This window comes from Phycodurus eques, chromosome 1 (genome assembly GCF_024500275.1).
Source record: "Phycodurus eques isolate BA_2022a chromosome 1, UOR_Pequ_1.1, whole genome shotgun sequence".
Classification (NCBI taxonomy): Eukaryota; Metazoa; Chordata; class Actinopteri; order Syngnathiformes; family Syngnathidae; genus Phycodurus; species Phycodurus eques.
In genome coordinates this window covers 35,047,920-35,066,372 of record NC_084525.1, presented here as the reverse complement: position 1 = coordinate 35,066,372, position 18,453 = coordinate 35,047,920, and the positions used below count along the sequence as shown (strand labels likewise).

At 41.4% G+C, this 18,453-nt stretch overlaps 1 protein-coding gene across 3 annotated transcripts in view; it reads right to left on the bottom strand.

The window, feature by feature from the left end:
- Positions 1 to 18,453, bottom strand: part of dlgap4a (discs, large (Drosophila) homolog-associated protein 4a) — a 107,709-nt gene that overhangs the window by 20,757 nt on the left and 68,499 nt on the right. Inside the window, exons 2-6 of one of the 3 annotated variants that reach the window (XM_061689762.1) lie at positions 9,543 to 10,799; positions 8,992 to 9,227; positions 8,615 to 8,692; positions 7,858 to 8,005; positions 138 to 351 (exon numbers count right to left, since the gene is read on the bottom strand). In XM_061689762.1, the coding sequence (XP_061545746.1) occupies positions 138 to 351; positions 7,858 to 8,005; positions 8,615 to 8,692; positions 8,992 to 9,227; positions 9,543 to 10,730 (1,864 nt within the window). In that variant the 5' untranslated portion in view covers positions 10,731 to 10,799. The remainder of the gene's footprint in view (positions 1 to 137; positions 352 to 7,857; positions 8,006 to 8,614; positions 8,693 to 8,991; positions 9,228 to 9,542; positions 10,800 to 18,453) is intronic. The other 2 variants (XM_061689771.1, XM_061689781.1) reach the window with 2 other exon arrangements.

Here is an 18,453-nt window from a genome sequence, read left to right as displayed (position 1 = left end):
ATAACTAATCAATACACAGTATTTAGTATAGCATATTTCCTTATCTGGTTATTGAATGGTACAGAATATAGAATATTTAGAATATTTAGAATATTAGAATATTTCACTGCTGTAAGTTTGCGCTGAACAATACTCACTGGTGTTTGAGTTGTAGCTTTTGGCGGTGGGTGGAGGTGAATCAGAGTCCACAGAGGCTGTATCTTCATCCTGGGAGCAACCGGCCTGGATGGCCCTCAGGTAGCTGTGACTACGTGACCTAAAGCAGGTAGGCGCAGGAAGGTCCAAGGCCTCCACTGCCTGTGATTCTCCCTCGCAGTGCAGAAGAGAGCGCCCAAAGCCACGCCCGCATACCTGCAAGATCATGTGCAGACTCTCAAACTAAGGGCAGAAGGTAGACTGAGAAACATGCATTAACTGTACTAGCTGCACCTTCAGCAGTATTCTGCTTGGGTTTCAGGTATGAGCCTTTTGCTTATTGATGTCATTCAGCGTCGATACTGATTGTACACTGTCCCTGGTGTTGCTGGGCGGGTAGACAATATTTTTGTTACTAAAAATAAAGTGTGATGGATAAAATTAGAGGTGGTGAGTCATTGGAAGCTGTATTATTCTGACAAAAACATGCAGATTAATGATTAAAACCAACCATCCTCACTAACATGATCTCACAAGAGTGAATTATATTTTTTGTGTAAAAAGAAGTGTGTTGAACCTTTCTTCAACAACATTAGCACCACCGTGCCTGTTTTCTGCCATGCAAAACTACACAAACATGGTAGACATTCTGTGCATATGATGTATTTCACTATGAAAATGCTTTATTTTTGCCTTCAGGTTAAAAGGTAAGTATCGCCCACTTCAATCAGCAGAAATGGATGCTTTTCTACAGTAGTCCCAACTGTGTACATTTTCTACTCTACTATTTAAAGTGGGGTTTACATTTCATTTGAAGAAACCACCATGCCCGAGAAATAACAACCTATCATGGACCTACGAGGTATCAATCATTTGCCAAGCATTCCCGTGCACACTCATAGCCAGTAACCCGCACACCCCTGCAGGCTCGTGCTAGCCTGTTATCTTGGGCTTCAGGAGCTTTTCTATAAGCTTTTTGGTATATCCACCAAAAAAAGACCATCCCTCATTTGCTAACAGCATTATATTAGCAAACAGAAGCAAAGCAAAGGGGACCTCAAGCAGCTGAAAAGATTAAGAAGCGACACGGAATTAGCAACATTTCTGCTTGACAGGTATATCCATCACCCATTTTTCATTTTTAATTGATTAAAAATTCTAAAGTACTGTTATAGTAACACATTATTACAAATAAGTCAAGCTAGCATTGTAGCAGCCGTGCCTAGCTAAAGTTGGCTTGTTTACAGTGCTAATGGTATATTAGTATTGCTAGCGCTGCTATTTTGTTGAAGCTGGACAGCGTTTTCTGACTATTTATCACACCTACACACTTTCATAAGCATGCCAATTATTAATGGTCATGTTTGAGAATCATGCTTGTGCACATTAGTGAGGCTAAAAACTGCACATTTCCCTTTAATATAATTTATAATCTATAACACAACACAACTAATATATAGTTTTTAGTAAAAACAATTCTTAACTCATTTTCATTACGCTGACACTCAAATTATTATTTCCAGTTGCTGATTAAAGGATCAATTTCATCAATCTTATTGACTTGGAAACTCTGTTGTATGCCTCTGGTTTTGTACATTTCAGGTTTTGATCAAAAGTACGACTCAGACAAAAAGTTGGAGGTTGAACCAAATGAGACTTATTTGAGCTTGCAGATTCCACAGATACTTTTAATGATTTTCATTGATCACATTTAATCATTTTGTAGCCAAATGGCATCAATACTCTTTCAAGTACAAGCCCCAATTCCAATGCAGTTGGGAAGTTGTGTAAAACTTAAGTGAAAAGAGAATACAATTACTGCATATGCAAATCCTTTTAAAACTGTATTTAATAGAATGCATTACAAAGACAAGATATTTAATGTTCAAACTGATGAATGTTATTGTTTTTTTTTTCATTTTGAATTTGATACCTGCAACACATTCCAAAAAAGCTTGGACAGGGCCAACCATGTGAGGGTTGAGGAATGCAACAAAACAAAACACCTGTTTGGAACATTCCACAGGTGAACAGGTTAATTGGAAACAGGTGAGTTTCATGATTGTCATGCATAAAAGGAGCATCCCCCGAAAGGCTCAGTTGTTCACAAGCTAAGATGGGGTGAGGTTCAACACTTTGTGAACTATTGTGTGGGCAAATAGTACAACAGTTTATAAGAACAAGGTTTCTCAACGTAAAATTGCAAGGATTTTAGGCATTTCGGCATTTATGGTCTATAATACAGGGTTGGGCAGAAAGCTCGGAGGTTTTTGAAAAACTCACAAAACAATAAATGGTAGCTGCAAACACATTTTATTGACATCAATGTGTTTCTATTGAAAAAACACATTTTGTGTTGAAAACAACATTCATCATTTGGTGTCCGTTTTCATTGATGTATTGCTAAAGGCATTGATGGAAGTTGGCTTCCACTCTCTCCAACATTTCTCTGTTGATTTGGGTGACTTCCTCACGAATACCTTCCTTCATCTCGTCCCGTGTACGGGCTCTACGCGTATATCCCTTGAGATGTACCCACAAAAAATAATCATACATGGACAAATAAGATTCAGAGAATCTGGAGAAATCTTTGAACGTATGCGGGAAGGCCAAAAACAAACACCTGTGACCATTGATTCCTCAGGTGTCGCAGCATTAAAAAAAATAATTAGCACCATTGTGGGAAGGATATTTATCACGTGGTCTTAGGAACACTTCAGAAAACCGTTCTCAGTTAACACAGTTCCTCGCTACATCTACAAATGCAAGTTAAAACTCTACCATGCAAAGCGAAAGCCTTATAGCAACAACACCCAGAAATGTCGCCAGGCTCTCTGGGGCTGAACTCATCTGAGATGGACTCATGCAAAGTGGAAATGTGAGCTGTGGTCTGGTGGGTCCACAATCAAATTGTTTTTGGAAATCATAGACATCGTGTCCTCCTAGCCAAAGATGAAAAGGAGCATCTGGACAGTTATCAGCATAAAGTTCAAAAGCCAGCATCTGTGAAGGTATGGGGTTGTGTTAGTGCCCATGGCATGGGTGACTTGCACATCTGTGAAGGCACCATTAATGCTGAAAGGTACATACAAGTTTTGTAGCAACGTATTCTGCCATCCAAGCAACGGCTTTCTCAGGGACGTCCCTACTTATTTCAGCAAGACAATGCCAAGCTACATTCTGCACGTGTTATAACAGTGTGGCTTCGTAGTAAACGAATGAATGTATTAGACTAGCCTGCAAGCAGTCCAGACCTGTCTCCCATTAAAGATTTGTGGCGCATTATGAAGGGCAAAATATGACAACGGAGACCCCGGACTGCTGAACTGCTGACTACTGTACATCAAGCAAGAATAGGAAAGAATTCCACCTACAAAGCATCAACAATTGGTGTCTTCAGTCCTCAAATGCTTATTGAGTATTGTTAAAAGGAAAGGTGATGTAAACATGCCCCTGTCCCATTTTTTTGCAACATATTGCAGGCTTCGAATTCAAAATGAGTGAATGGTTATAAAAATCAAAGTTTATCAGTTTGAACAGTAAATATCTTGTCTTTTTAGTGTATTAAATGGAATATGTACCGTGGCCAAGATAGGTCACAACATTTGCAAACGCCATAACAAATGCAAACGCTACAACACATTAACGCCACAACACAACAACATCAGCCCACAACGGAAATGCAAATGCAACAATACAACACAATTACGCCACAATATAACATTGACACAAAACTAACCTAATCACCACAACGCAACAACATTAACACGAAACAAATGCAAACGCCACAACACTTTGGGTACACCCTCAGACTGTAGAATTATTTGGACTCATGTTTCTCATAGACTATGATAGATAGAAAGAAAAATCGATTAAAATATTATCCTTATTAAATTGAAGTTGGGATTACAACAAAATACCTCACACTACCCATATCACCAAAAGCTAAAGAAACATATTTCAAAACAAACGATATCTGTCCTAGTAATGACTTTGATTTTTTGAGGAAAGTTGAAAGTTGAGGAAAACAAATGACTGAAGGGGGAAGTTGCACAAGTTTTAATGAAAGAAGTTGTAAAATTACGTTGAAGTAAGCTATTTCAGAGCTATTACCTAAAGTAAGCACTTTTTGATTTTCATAAATCATCAATATTCCAACTTTATTCATTAAAACTATTTAGACCCGGGCACGGTGGACGACTGGTTTGAGCGTCTGCCTCACAGTTCTGAGGACGGGTGTTCAATCCCCGGCCCCGCCTGTGTGGAGTTTGCATGTTCTCCCCGTGCCTGCGTGGGTTTTCTCCGGGCACTCCGGTTTCCTCCCACATCCCAAAAACATGCATGGGAGGTTAATTGACAAGTCTGAATTGCCCATAGGTGTGAATGTGAGTGCGAATGGTTGTTAGTTTATATGTTCAGGGTGTACCCCGCCTCCTGCCCGATGATAGCTGGGATAGGCTCCGGCACGCCCGCGACTCTAGTGAGGAGAAGCGGCTCAGAAAATTGATGGTTGGATGGATGGATTTAAACCCGATTTAGTCACTTGGTCTGTCGGCAACATAAGTCCCCAGTAACCCAGACGAATTATAAAGTCGGAGGGAGTCCCGTGGTCACTTCCGGTGTACCCAAAGCGTTGTGGTGTTTGCATTTGTTTTGTGTTATTGTCGTTGTGTTATGGCATTTCCACTCTTGTGGCGATTTCAATTGCTGTGACCTGTCTCGACCTCCGTAAATATAGGGTGAAAAGGATTTGCAAATCATTGTATTCTGTTTTAATTTCACATTTTACACAACGTCCCAACCTGCTATTGGCTGGCGACCAGTTTAGGGTGTACCCTACCTCTCGCCCGAAGATTGCTGGGATAGGCTCCAGCCCGCCCGCAACCCGTGTGAGGTTAAGCGGTACGGCAAAACGGATGGATGGAACAACGTCCCAACTTCATTGGAATTGGGTTTTGTATTTCTACCGGTCTGAAAATGGTTTTCATTTACATTTACATGGACAAATCCATCATCCATCGACTTACTATTGCATTGGTCTTCATTAAGCAAAGCAAAGCAAATTTATTTATATAGCGCATTTCATACACAAGGTAACTAACTCAATGTGCTTTACATGATTACAATTATTTAAAAACAAATAAAAAAACAGCTTATAAACATTTAAAACAGAGAAAAATAAAAGTAAAATTAAAACTAGACTTTACACGATCAGGATTTTTAGGGCCGGTCACCGATCACCATGTTTAAAAAAAACGATAACCGATCACCCATCTGATCACAAGATGGAGCAATGTGTCTATTTAAATGAGTTGTTCATTTACTGTATATACTTGTGTACTGTATACTGAGTATCTTCAAAAATATTCTCTAATCAGGTCATGCATTCTGATCAGTCAGGTCAAACCAACATGACAGAAATAGTGGGTACTAACTTACTGTAATTAAATTACTTTATTGTAATTAAATAACTTCACAAACACCGAAACTTTAGAGCATTATTCAACAGAACGCCAGCATGTTTACGTACAAAACCGTTAGTGCTAGCACTAACTTGCTAGGCTACATAACGTTTTGTTGGCTGCTTGTGAACCATATCGTATTAGACGTACGTGAACATACCTCAACCAATCCTTGAACGAACGTCTTTGATCGGATGGGCGAATTATGACATTAAAGCCAATCAGCATAAAATGCTAAGTATTGATGTGTGTAAAGTCTAATTAAAACAGCGTACAGTGCAAGAAATATCATTTAGAAGTGGAAAGTTTTTAACCTGGACTTAAAAACATTCACACTTGGGGCTGACGTCACTTAAATTGGCAACTTATTCCATTTGTGTGCAGAATAATAGCGAAATGCTGCTTCACAATGTTTGCTTTGGACTCTGTGCTCCACTGTTTGATCTGAGTCTGTAGATCTCAGAGCCCTACTGGGTTAATATTTCATTGGCATTTCTTCCATGTATTCAGGATCTAAACCACTGAGTGATTTATAGACCAGTAGCAGAACTTTCAAATCTATTCTAAAGCTGACTGGGAGCCAGTGTAAAGACCTTAGAATTGGAGTCATATGCTTTGACCTCTTTGTTCTGGTCAGAACCCGAGCTACAGCATTCTGAATGAGCTCCAGCTGTTTAATGCTCTTTTTGGGGAGTCCAGTCAGAAGACCATTACAATAGTCAAGTCTACTTGGGATAAACGCATGGATGAGCTTCTCCTGGTCTGCTTGGCACATGCAATTCACTCTGGATGTGTTCTTAAAATGGTAGAAGGCAGTTTTAGTAACTGTGTGTCATCTGCATAGCTATAATAGTGAACATTAAAGTTCTGGAGAATTTGACGCAAGGGTAGCATATACAGGCTGAACAGGAGGGGTCCAAGAACGGACCCTTGACCCCATAGGTCACTGCCATTCAATGAGATTGAACACTTCCAATGGTCACAAAATAACTCCTTTCCTCCAGGTAGGACCTGAACCATTTAAGGACTGCTCCATTTAGTCCTACCCACATTTCCAACCAGCAGTATATTATGATCTAATGTATCAAAAGGCGCACTGAGGTCCAACAAGACCAGAATTGACACGTTTCCCGAGTCAGTATTCAACCTTATATCATTTAGCACTTTGATAAGAGCAGATTCTGTATTGTGATGAGTTCAGAAATCTGATTGAAACCTGACTGAAGTGAGCAATTGATTATCCATCCATCCATCCATTTTCTGAGCCGCTTCTCCCCACTAGGGTCGTGGGCGTGCTGGAGCCCATCCCAGCTGTCATCGGGCAGGAGGCGGGGTACACCCTCAACTGGTTGCCAGCCAATCGCAGGGCACATACAAACAAACAACCATTCACACTCACAATCACACCTACGGGCAATTTAGAGTCTCCAATTAATGCATGTTTTTGGGATGTGGGAGGAAACCGGAGTGCCCGGAGAAAACCCACGCAGGCACGGGGAGAACATGCAAACTCCACACAGGCGGGGCCGGAGCAATTGATTATTTGCTGCAAATCAGCTAGCACAGACTTTGCAATAGCTTTGAAAAAGTCAGATGGTATTGAGTCAAGAGAGCTCGTTGATGCTTTCAGCTGCTGAACCGTTTTCTCTACAGTTTTCTTTCTCAACTGTATCAAATTCTGACATGGCAATATAGTTTGGGTGGCTTCAGATGTAGTATCATTTGATCATTATGCTGATTTGTGCTAATATTTAACCTGATAGATTGTATTTTTTCACTAAAATAACAAGCAAATTCATTGCATTTATCTGCTGGAGTTCTGGTGTGAGGGGGGGGTGGTGTTGGGAGCTTGTCAACCACAGCGTCATAAAAAAATTTTTTTTAGCTAAACTATGATTGAAAACTTGCTGGAAGTTACGTGCATGTAATACATAACATATAAACAATGCAAATATGATTTTTAACTGACCCCATAACATCTTTGTCATCTGACCTTTAAATGTCAGAAGGTACAATAACTCTATTAATTCACTTGTTGCCATTCATACAACAGAATAAGTCATGGAACCCTGCGAATATATTAGTTTTGTTTTTCGCAGGCCCAGAATTCACACTAAGTCAATTTAAAGTAAAATGTAAATTGAGAAGAGATCATCATTTTAGTATTCATACTTTTTTTTTACGGGTTGGTGGTGTGCCATAATATTGGCTCAATGTATGTTGTGAAATACTGGTGCAAAGTACTGTGAGAGACACATACGTGAGTGCCGGATCCTCTGGCTAATGTAGCGGGACAATGGCTGAAATCATTGTGTCCGTGGCCTGGTGGCATCTCCAGTGGGCTCACCAGGCAGTCTAGGTTGTCGAGGCTCCGATTTGTGGACAGTTCTTTTAGGGAGGGCAGGGAGCTGTGGAAGTGAGTGCAATAATTAGCTTCTAAGATGTCATCCAGAGTGTAGTGTAGATAAGTCTTTTATATCCAGGAGAAACTTGAAATCCTACTCCAAAGTTCCCCTGGGTATTTTTCGATTAAAAACAGAGATATGAGAGATATGAAAAGAGTGAATCTTGGGTTTAAAATAGCAGCAGAGTGGAAACATTCATTTATGAGGAAATGTGCGTCATATTGAGTCGTTGTTTGACTTGTGATTGCTCTTACAGTAACTACAGTATTTCTGGCAAGTTTCCTCGACTCTGGTCTGCACAATTGGCACCTGGGGTTAATGAAAGTTTGTGTGTACCAGGCAGAGGGGAGTTGAGGGGATAACAGTGAAAATATGTGTGCTCCAAGCAGTAGGGGGCTTGAGGGAATAACATGGTTGCTTGGCATGTTATGCAATTAGGGCTTCAAAAGAAGAGAATAAGAGTCTTGTGAAAAAATCATTGTAGTGTAGGTTAAGGAATGATTGAAGACTGGTGGGAATGATTGACCAAAAGTGATGCCGGGTAGTGGGGGTAGGGCAAGTAAGGTGGGCTCGGTTCATTGGCCATACAACCTGCCTAGGGACGGCACTGACCTCAGATGCTGCATAGAGCATGCACTCTTTAGTGGAGACCAAAGAAAATCCTCCCGCATGAGAGCGTAGCAACGAGGCCTGTCGACGTGGATGAAGGGGTCAAACACATGGCAAATAATTTTGTTTTTATTCAAATAATATAATTGCGTTTCGACTGTGTACTCTCCTCTAGCTACCAGCACAATATTAATAATCAGGATGCTGCTATTCAGAAACCATTGTCATTTTTGACAAGATGCTGCCCCCTGCTGCGTAGCGTTGGAAACGTGAGGAAAAAAAGATATGGCACTCCAGTTTGAGATCATTTCTGTTGGTATGTGGACTTCTAGATATAAGGGCACAATTATGAATATGACCCCTTGTGCAGTGCAACTCACTTGCGTGCAGGTGGAAGAGGCTGCTGTTCACTGAAGGACTGCTGAGTGGCCTTCAGATAGCTCTGGCGACGGGCTGCAGATTTGGGGGAAGGTTTGGGGCTACCTTCTGAGTCTTCACTGTCCTCCATGTCTCCCATTGCTTTCACATAGCTGCCACTGCGCATCCTACGACATGGGATTTCTGTTCCTTTAGCTCGGCTGGGACCTAAAGAGCCAGCCCAGTCCCCCAGGGGAACCTGGATTGTAGAAACACATTTTCAGTTAAGACTTGTCAGTGTAATCCAAATGACTGCATCCATCCCGAAAATGTTGCATAATGATTTGGAGTGTTTATGACTTTTTGTGAAATATGATTATGGCCTTAAAATATAATATGGATGCTATGAACGTTAAGATAAAGATATGTAGCTTGCAACCAAATGTATTGCATACAAGCATGTAATAAACAGATTGAAAATCAGGGAGCTAATAAATGAGTGTTGTAAACACAAATAACTTGTGTTCGTATGCATGCAAATTTACCAAGAATGATGATGAAGATGAATACTCACTGGTACGCCTACCTGAAGGAACTGGTTAGCCAGATCCTGATGGCATGACTTTGTTTTTAAAAGGGTCTTGTTGACTGTAGTGGAGCCCTTCTGTAACACTTGCCTGGCCTGACTGAGTGTGAGATTAGACCAGGAGCCCCTCTTCACCAATGTATCATCCTTGCTCCGAGTTCTTCCCTCCTCTTCCTTGGATCCTGCCGGTGCTACTGGACATCCCAGGAGCTTGAGGTCACTGCTGCTTTTTGAGGATTTGAGAGTATGTGCAGAAATGGTGTTGTAGCCCTGTTCGATATGTCTAGGGTGGGCCTGGCTGTCTGATATCGCTCTACCAAGTGTCATCATGCACAATGGGTTGCGGTAACCAACAGCAATGGTGCCAGCTTTGGTAGTATCACTGTCAAGAGTGTTGTCTGAACTCCACAGGCCCAATGTGTTCGGCCTCGATCTTTGCTTTGGTCCTTCAGTCTTAGCCCTATCTTTACTCTTGCTCCTGTGGGTCCGTCTACCACTGTCCTCACTGGTTCCGGTGATTGCATTTCCTTTAATTGAAGAGTTTTCCAAGGATTGAGATTTGGCAAAGAGCTTCTGCACAGAATGCATCAGGTGGCGTATCCGTCCTGGACTCTCACTGCGTTGTTTCGACATACGTCCTCGGTGAAACTGCAAAGTGCTGAAGCCGTCCCGCTGTAGGGGGAGATGCCTTTCTAGTTGATCCAAGATGTTAGAGGGTAACCGATTCATCTTGGCGGCAGCTGCAGAGGAGATGGTGGCGGATCCACTTGTGATCATGGGAGCACCTGTTAGACCCAAGCCCAGGCCCATACCCATAGACAGAGAGGTGGAAAGTGCACCTGCCCTGCTGCCTTGTCTGGCTCCAGCACCGCTTATCATACAGCCCTGGGGACAGTCCACCTGATCTGTCTGTGGGCTGAAGTGGAGACGAGGGAAGGTGCTGCTGTTGGACATCTGGTTGAAAGGCAGCAGGCAGTCTTGAGTCAAAGTGGTTGGGGTAGTTGGAGGATACTGGTGGAGTTGAGGATCCAGGGTGCCATAGTGGTTTATGGTTGGGCTCAACATGAAGGAGCAGTGAGGGTCAGAGGTCAAAGGGCAGAGAGGTTTCTGCGGGAACCCTGTTGGTTCACACGAGTCAGAGAGATGTCGACTGCGGTTGGCTCCTAAGCCTTTCATGGTGGCTAGTGGGTTGTCCTTAGAGCATGTCGCCAGTTAGTGCAGGACAAGAGACCCAAAGTGCTCCTCCTGCAATTAAGCAAGATAGAGAAAACATGGTATTGTGGCTTCTTATTAATTACACATTCTAAAAGGTTGCTGCCAGTGTCTCAAATTCACCTAAGAGAAATTTAAAGTACACACTTCGACAGAGACTGAACATCGCCTCATAAAAGACTATTCACTGAATGTAATGTAATGTAATTCAAAACAAAATAATATACTATGAATACCACTAGAGAGAGCTTGAGTGGCCAGGACAGTATTAAAATGCATGCATACATTTTAAAAAAATAAAAAAATAAAAAATTAAGCTTTATAGGAAAACGTAGCTTTAAAAAGAATCTATGTCATCACAGTATTTTAATTCAATAACAAACTTCCCCAGAGACATGATCTAATAGCTGATATTCTATTGTACAACCTCAGTGGTGACTTATATCTAAGTAACCGAAACATTTCAAAACAAACACAACACAATATCAACTTACAAATTTAATGGGTACATTTGAGGGTGGTGATGAATACTGAAAGAGAACCGGTAGAGGTTCTGTATGCAGATTCTGCCACATGTTATGGAGAGATGACCAAGTAAGGGATGGTCATGGGATAAATGGATTCTATGATGCAGGCAGGTTAAGCATTTAGAAAAATGAGCACATAATGAAAACAAATAATTGGCATAAATTGCAGTTGTCTTTCCTTAATCTGTCCAATTTGTTACAAAAATTGGGAATGTAATAGTAATTTTTGACAAATGAGCCCTTTTCCATTTGCCTCAAAGGGTGCACCGCAACTGTAATACTGTATAATGATAATGATCAAATACACACCAAACCAGAAGGTTACGGGGCACAAGCTCAGAAAATGAGAGGGCAATGAAAGAGCCAAACTGCAGTGCTGTGTCCTATCAAAGACTTTCAGAACTGTAAAGCTCCCTAGGAAGAGTCATACAGTATTTCATCTAGTTTATAAAGCCTCATAATTCACCCAGCAGATCTGGGCTACATTTGATTCCCTCTAACAGATGCTGTCTGTGTCATAGTGGAGTGAGTCACTGATCAGTCAATGGTGAGAGCCCTGTTGCCATCGCAAGCGTGAAATCTTGCCTGGGAGCTGAATGTTAGGCACACACATTTTCATGACACTTGCTTTGCCACCTCTCACAGCTCTTTGACCTCCCATACAATCTCCCCTGAGCGGGAGCAGCCACTTATCTGAGTTACTGTTCCTGGATGGGCACAGCAGTGTGCTTGACAAATGCACCAACGTTTTACAACATCGCCGCATGCTGTATCTCATCCACCCCAGCTGACTGCATCCCTGCGTGGTCGTGTCCTGCAGGCGCCACTGCTGACACACTGACACACACCTACCTACACACTGACACACGCAGAAATTGCGAACCGTACGCCCACCCACCTACTGCACTGACGAACCCTTGTCAAGTGTTGAACATCACAGGGCCAAGATGAGAAGGAAGTAATGTTCAGTATTGGCGGTATTTTCTCACAGGTCCAAAGCATTTGGGGATGATGGAAGACGGCAGGCTTCTGCATTACAACATGTAATGAATGAAACGGATTGTGTGCGTGTAAATGCAGTTTGTAAAACAAACACGCACGCACGCACGCACGCACACACACACACACACACACACACACACACACACACACACACACACACAGACTATGCAATGGCTATGAATGCTTGGCCGCTGAGATACTGTATCACCAGCGGCCAATCAGAGCCAAGCTGTTTTCCATATTAAAATTGAGATCAGCAATCCAATCAGAGCAAAGCTTATTTACATGTTGAATATTAATGAGAAATCTGTCCGTTTCAACTGCTAGGTGAAAAAGACCAACTAGAATAGCTTGAAAAAGGGTATATTGGCTATTTTCAACTAAAATTAAGTTGCCAATGCGATAAAAGGACAGCAAAGATTATTGAGACAAAAATGATGGCATGGGACCTTTAATTTAAAATGAGCAAATGTGTGAGACAAACATATTCAAAGTTTTAATCAGCACTTTCGATTGGCCAGAAATGGTGCACTTATTACACATTTATAGATCCCTATACATCTTCGTTCTGCACAAGAAGTTAAAATACACACTTTTATGAATATAAATTCATATTATTCATATTTATAATACAAATATTCTGATTGTGAGCATGTGGGAGATCATTAAATTCAAATAGAAAAAGATTGTAATTTGTGGCAATTGGTTAACCTGCTAAAAGTGCTCTGCATTGTCACTAAAACAAGAAAAGGACAAATGGCAAAGAAAAAAAGTGACATAATAAACCCCGATGAGATTATTTTTCCACGGCGGTTTACCATGTAACAAATGCGTTTTGACACAATGATCCTCACAGGGCCACTGAAATTACTGCTGCTTTGTCATAGCCGCCACCATTGGCCCACTGGGAAGTATAAAACGGCATGCAGGCTCTTGCTGACTAACAGCTCCAGTTAGATCCATGCATTGCATGATAACAAGCAGAACCTAGACCACTGGACTGTTGTCAGTCACCAAGCAGCACTGTAATAAATGTCTCCTGTAGTCACGTGCCCCCCAGTAACCACCCTCACCTCTCGCCTCTTGTGATGCGCAGAGGAGAAGGAAGAGTGAGTTATCGATGTGGGTCTTGCACCTTGTTCAACGGGTGAATATACAACTGGTTTGTATTCTATTTGCTTCTCTGTTTTAGTGCCATTTCTCGAGTGTATTTACAGTACGTAATTAGTAGCCTGCTGTTTTCAACCATATTGTTTATTTGTTTTTATCTTATACCAGAGCATTTGTCTTTATTTGTCTTTCCTGCCAATCTTTTACAAGTACATGGTCGATGTTTATGGTAATTGGCACTTGAGATGAGCCATGTGTTCTCCCCACTGTGCTGTGAGAGCCTTCTAATAGCTTGTCAGTGATATCATCTGTGCTTCCTGCATATCAAATCAAGTGTTGTTCTTTACAGCCTTTCCAAACCGCAGACAATCTCTGTTAATGCACAAGTTGCAACTTGCTCACTCACATACAATACAGTACATACAGTATACAATTGACCACTTGCACGATCTTATATTGTATCGAAAAGTCTGCCTTTACAAAGATAACAGCGTTCAATTGTGATTGACGCTATAAGTGATGTATAAATTGGATATGGATATATATTCTTCCCACTCTGTGAAAAAAAAAGAGTTATAATAACAATATTCCATCGTGACTTCTAATTTCTATGTCACCACAAGTGTGTCATTGTGTGTCCTTGCATGTATAAGACTCGCCCTCAGATATGAGGGGCCGTGAGGGACATTATTCAGGATTAGCTCTCAGACTTACTATTCAAATGCTTTCACACACACACAAACTACTGAAAGGGTCTCATAAGGACTACTCAAACACTCTCATACGCACGAGTCTTGCTCTCATTATCACTACTCAAATGGTCTCATCCATCCATCCATCCATTTTCTGAGCCGCTTCTCCTCACTAGGGTCGCTGGCGTGCTGGAGCCTATCCCAGCTGTCATCGGGCAGGAGGCGGGGTACACCCTGAACTGGTTGCCAGCCAATCGCAGGGCACATACAAACAAACAACCATTCGCACTCACATTCACACTTACGGGCAATTTAGAGTCACCAATTAATGCATGTTTTTGGGATGTGGGAGGAAACCGGAGTGCCAGGAGAAAACCCACGGAGGCACGAGGAGAACATGCAAACTCCACACAGGCGGGGCCGGGGATTGAATCAGAACTGTAACGCTGACGCTCTAACCAGTCGGCCTCCGTGCCGCCCAAATGCTCTCATTGATACTACTCAAATGCTCTCACTGACACTACTCAAATGCTCTCATTTACACTCGTCAAATGCTCTCATTTACACTACTCAAATGCTCTCATACACACGGTTATTAAGCAGGCTTTTAAAAAATGGTTTTGGAGTGGCCCAGTTAAAGTCTTGACTTGAATCTGAAATGCTGTTTCATGACCTTAAAAAGGGCTTTCATGCTCGAAACCCTCCATTGTTGCTGAATTTAAAAAATTCTGCAAGGAAGAGTGGGCCAAAATATCTCCACAGAGATGTGAAAGACTCATTTCCAAAACACTTGATTTTCCTTGTTGCTGCGGAGGATGGTCCAACCAGTTGTTAGGTTTAAAGGGGCCATTACTTTTTCACACAAGGCCAGGTAGCTTTGGATATTTTTTTTCTTCCCTTAAAAATAAAATCACCAGTTAAAAATTGCATTTTATGTTTACTCGTGTTATCCTTGGTATCCTTATTTACGGTTTTTTTTTTATGATCTTAAACATTAAAGTGTCGGCACGGCGGACGACTGGTTAGCACATCCGCCTCACAGTTCTGAGGACTGGGGTTCAAATCCCGGCCCCGCCTGTGTGGAGTTTGCATGTTCTCCCTGTGCCTGCGTGGGTTTACTCCAGGCACTCCGGTTTCCTCCGACATCCAGAAAACATGGGTGGTAGGTTGATTGACGACTAAATTGCCCGTAGGTGTGAATGTGAGTGAGACTGGTTGTTTGTTTATATGTGCCCTGCGATTGCCTGGTGACTGGGTGTACCCCTCTTCTCGCCCGAAGATAGCTGGGATAGGCTCCAGCACGCCCGCGACCCTCATGAGGAGAAGCGGTACAGAAAATGGATGGATGGATCTCATTAGATTATGTATAGATAGTCATCATATTTTGGCTGACGGGTGTGGCAGATGGGCTCAAAGATGAGATTGGTTCAGCAGGTACATGTTCATAGATCATTTTACACTTGAGACTATGTGAGTCATGGAAACAATGAGTCCCAACCCAGGAACAATGAGTCCCTGCAATTTATCATCACGGAATACAGATACAGTAATCCTCCGCTATATCACAGTTCTTGCTTCGCGGTCCCGCTATGTTGCAGATGTTTATTACAGGTGTTATACTCTTTGTACAATATTTTTGTGTTATCCATTGCTCTTGTTCTCTCTCAGTATATTATGCGTTTAGGCCTGTCATGATAGCCAATTTTAGGGGACAATATATTTTCACAAAAACTGTCACGACAAACATTGATAGTATCAATGTTTTTTTATGCCACTGATATAATCAAATCAAACCATCGTTTTTAAGAACAATTCACTTTTAATTCTAATTCTAAGAATAATGAACATTGACATTGTAAAGTAGAACAATCAAGAAAATAGCTTAGATAAAAAAAATATATAAATAAAACTGACTCAGGCTCTGTGCCCAAAAATTGCACTTCTGCAAATGTTAAAATTTGCCACTGTGGTATAAACAGTCATTAATGCCTTAACAGGCAACATTCTGCCAATCAAGTTTCCAGTTGATTATGAAAAAGTGCCAAGTAGCAACATTAATGACAGCACAAGTAGATCAAAACAATAAAAAAAAGCAAGCAATTCAAGATGTATGTATGGTACCTTTTAAAAGGCTGCAGCCTTTCTTTAAACGCTGCTTTGTCAACATGTTCAATAAAGCTATACTGTACATAATGTGATCATACGTGCGCCATATTCACGTTTGTATTTGCATTGTTGGGAAAAGGTTTCCATAATTGCAAGCTGACGGGAAACAAGAGATGGTTCACTGTGTTTTTTGTTCCCAGCTGAAGAAATTGGGTGGGATGGTTGTGTTTAAAATGGATTGTGTCACTTTGAGCTTTTAAGTTGTGTTGTCTTTGTTGCGACTTCATACAAATTCGACATAGCAGTTCATTGGTGTTAGCGGGATGGCCACGTTCATCTGGCTTGAATAAAAACTGTTCCCACATCATCGCGGAAATGTTTTTTTTCTTACCCAAATGATTGGGGACGTGTTTTTTTTTTTTTTTGCGCTCAGAAATCTGGGCGCATATGCGACCAAATTAGTCGTACTCTAGAGTCCTGTCTCGTGCCCAAAAATCATATGCCGGATTTCCAGCACCACGCCAGAGTACTAAGCCATGCGTCCGAAGACGCAGATTGATTGTACTTTAGGAGTCCCTGCTAATTTTTGTGCATCTGAGACGCGGGACGTACATCAAACAAGATCCCTGCATGTTGCTTGTGAGCACTCTGTGACACAATTTTAAAACATCTTAGTCTTCTTTAGATTATATTTTATGACACAATATGTTAGTGCTAGTTTAAAATGCTGTCAAGGCTTTAATGGTCTTGGGGGCTTGGTCTTAAATAGGAAATGCTTTGGTCTATTCTGGAAAGCGAGGTAGAGGAGACAATAGTGTTCCATAGTGAGCGGCACAATTTGCCTGATCTTTACGGGAGTAGTAATACACACAGGAAATACGTAGACCAATTGCAATGAACTGTAACACCTCAATTCAACACAAAAAGACTGTCACGTCTCGTTGGTTATGTTAAGTTCTCAGTTTTAGTCTGGTTTTCATGTTGTCATGTCATCTTTTATTTTGTAGTAATTGGTACCTCTTGTTTCAGAAGCTTTACATTCTGCCCTCGTGTCTTCTCGTGATGGTGATTGTCTCCACCTCTGTCCCATTCCCCTGTGTATAAGTAGTCTGCGTCTGCCCCTGTCTTTTGTCTGGCCGTCTTGCATTCCACCTTGTCCTAAATCTACATTTGTAGTAAGCCTGACTCTTTTCATGTACCAAGAGTCCATGCTATTTATTTAGAGATTCCTGGGTTTGACTTTGGCTCTACTTTTTTTGTTTAAGAATTTTTGTTGCTACTTTTGCCCTTAGTCTATGAAAGCCTCGCTGGGACTTTTTTTTTTTTCATTACTCTGGCTATTGAATGTTGTCATTCTTGAATCGCAGTGAAATTTGCTTGAACTTTAAAAGATCCCTATTGAGAACTCAATAAATCTGTGTTTGTTTTTTTAAAACCTGTGAATCGTACTTTTGAGTCCTTTTTTTACTCCTTATCAAAGACTTACACCTAATGTTATTGCAAATTAGGGTCTACTGTGCTTGTAGGTTAAAAAAAATAGTAGACCGTACTGTAAAGAGGAGTTTTTGACAAAGTACTGTAGCTGCACAGCTCCAATCCATTGATTCAAACGTGGTCTATTTGGCCAAGAGGCATATCAATAGCACTGGGATGCTTTTTACTGCGATGGGGATTCAACTGGCAAATGTCGGTCAGTCACATTGATAGAAGACAAAAAGTCTCAGAAGAAGCATGTGCCTTACGTCTAATTCCCGTCATTGATGAGATAATCACACTGAAATGATAAAAAAGAGGACAGTGATCATGATGTGACGCTGTCGAACATGATAGATGTTGCTCTGAATGCAAAGGTCGCTGAAATATTCAGAGGTAAGTGCATTTGGCAGTTATTGGATGCTCATCAGTGTTTTGCCCATTAAAGCAATCCCAGTGCACACTTCTCCCTTGTTCACCTCTGCACGCACTGAAGTGTAATTAGGGAGAGAGGTTGCACTTTTTCCTCAGGCCATTTACCAACCTGACTGCACTGCTTCTGCTTTCTTTCTACATACTGTTGCTTGGTTTTGTGCTGCAGCATTGCCTGGCCTTAATATTGTCCAAACGGAGCCATGCAATAAAGTATGAAGGAGCAACATTTGATAAAATAAGATGATGTTGATGTACATTTTTCTTTTTGTAGCCCCGTAAAGCATAGAGCAGAAAATACAGTGCAAGTGTTGTGATCTGTGATTAAATGCCTCATGACGCTGT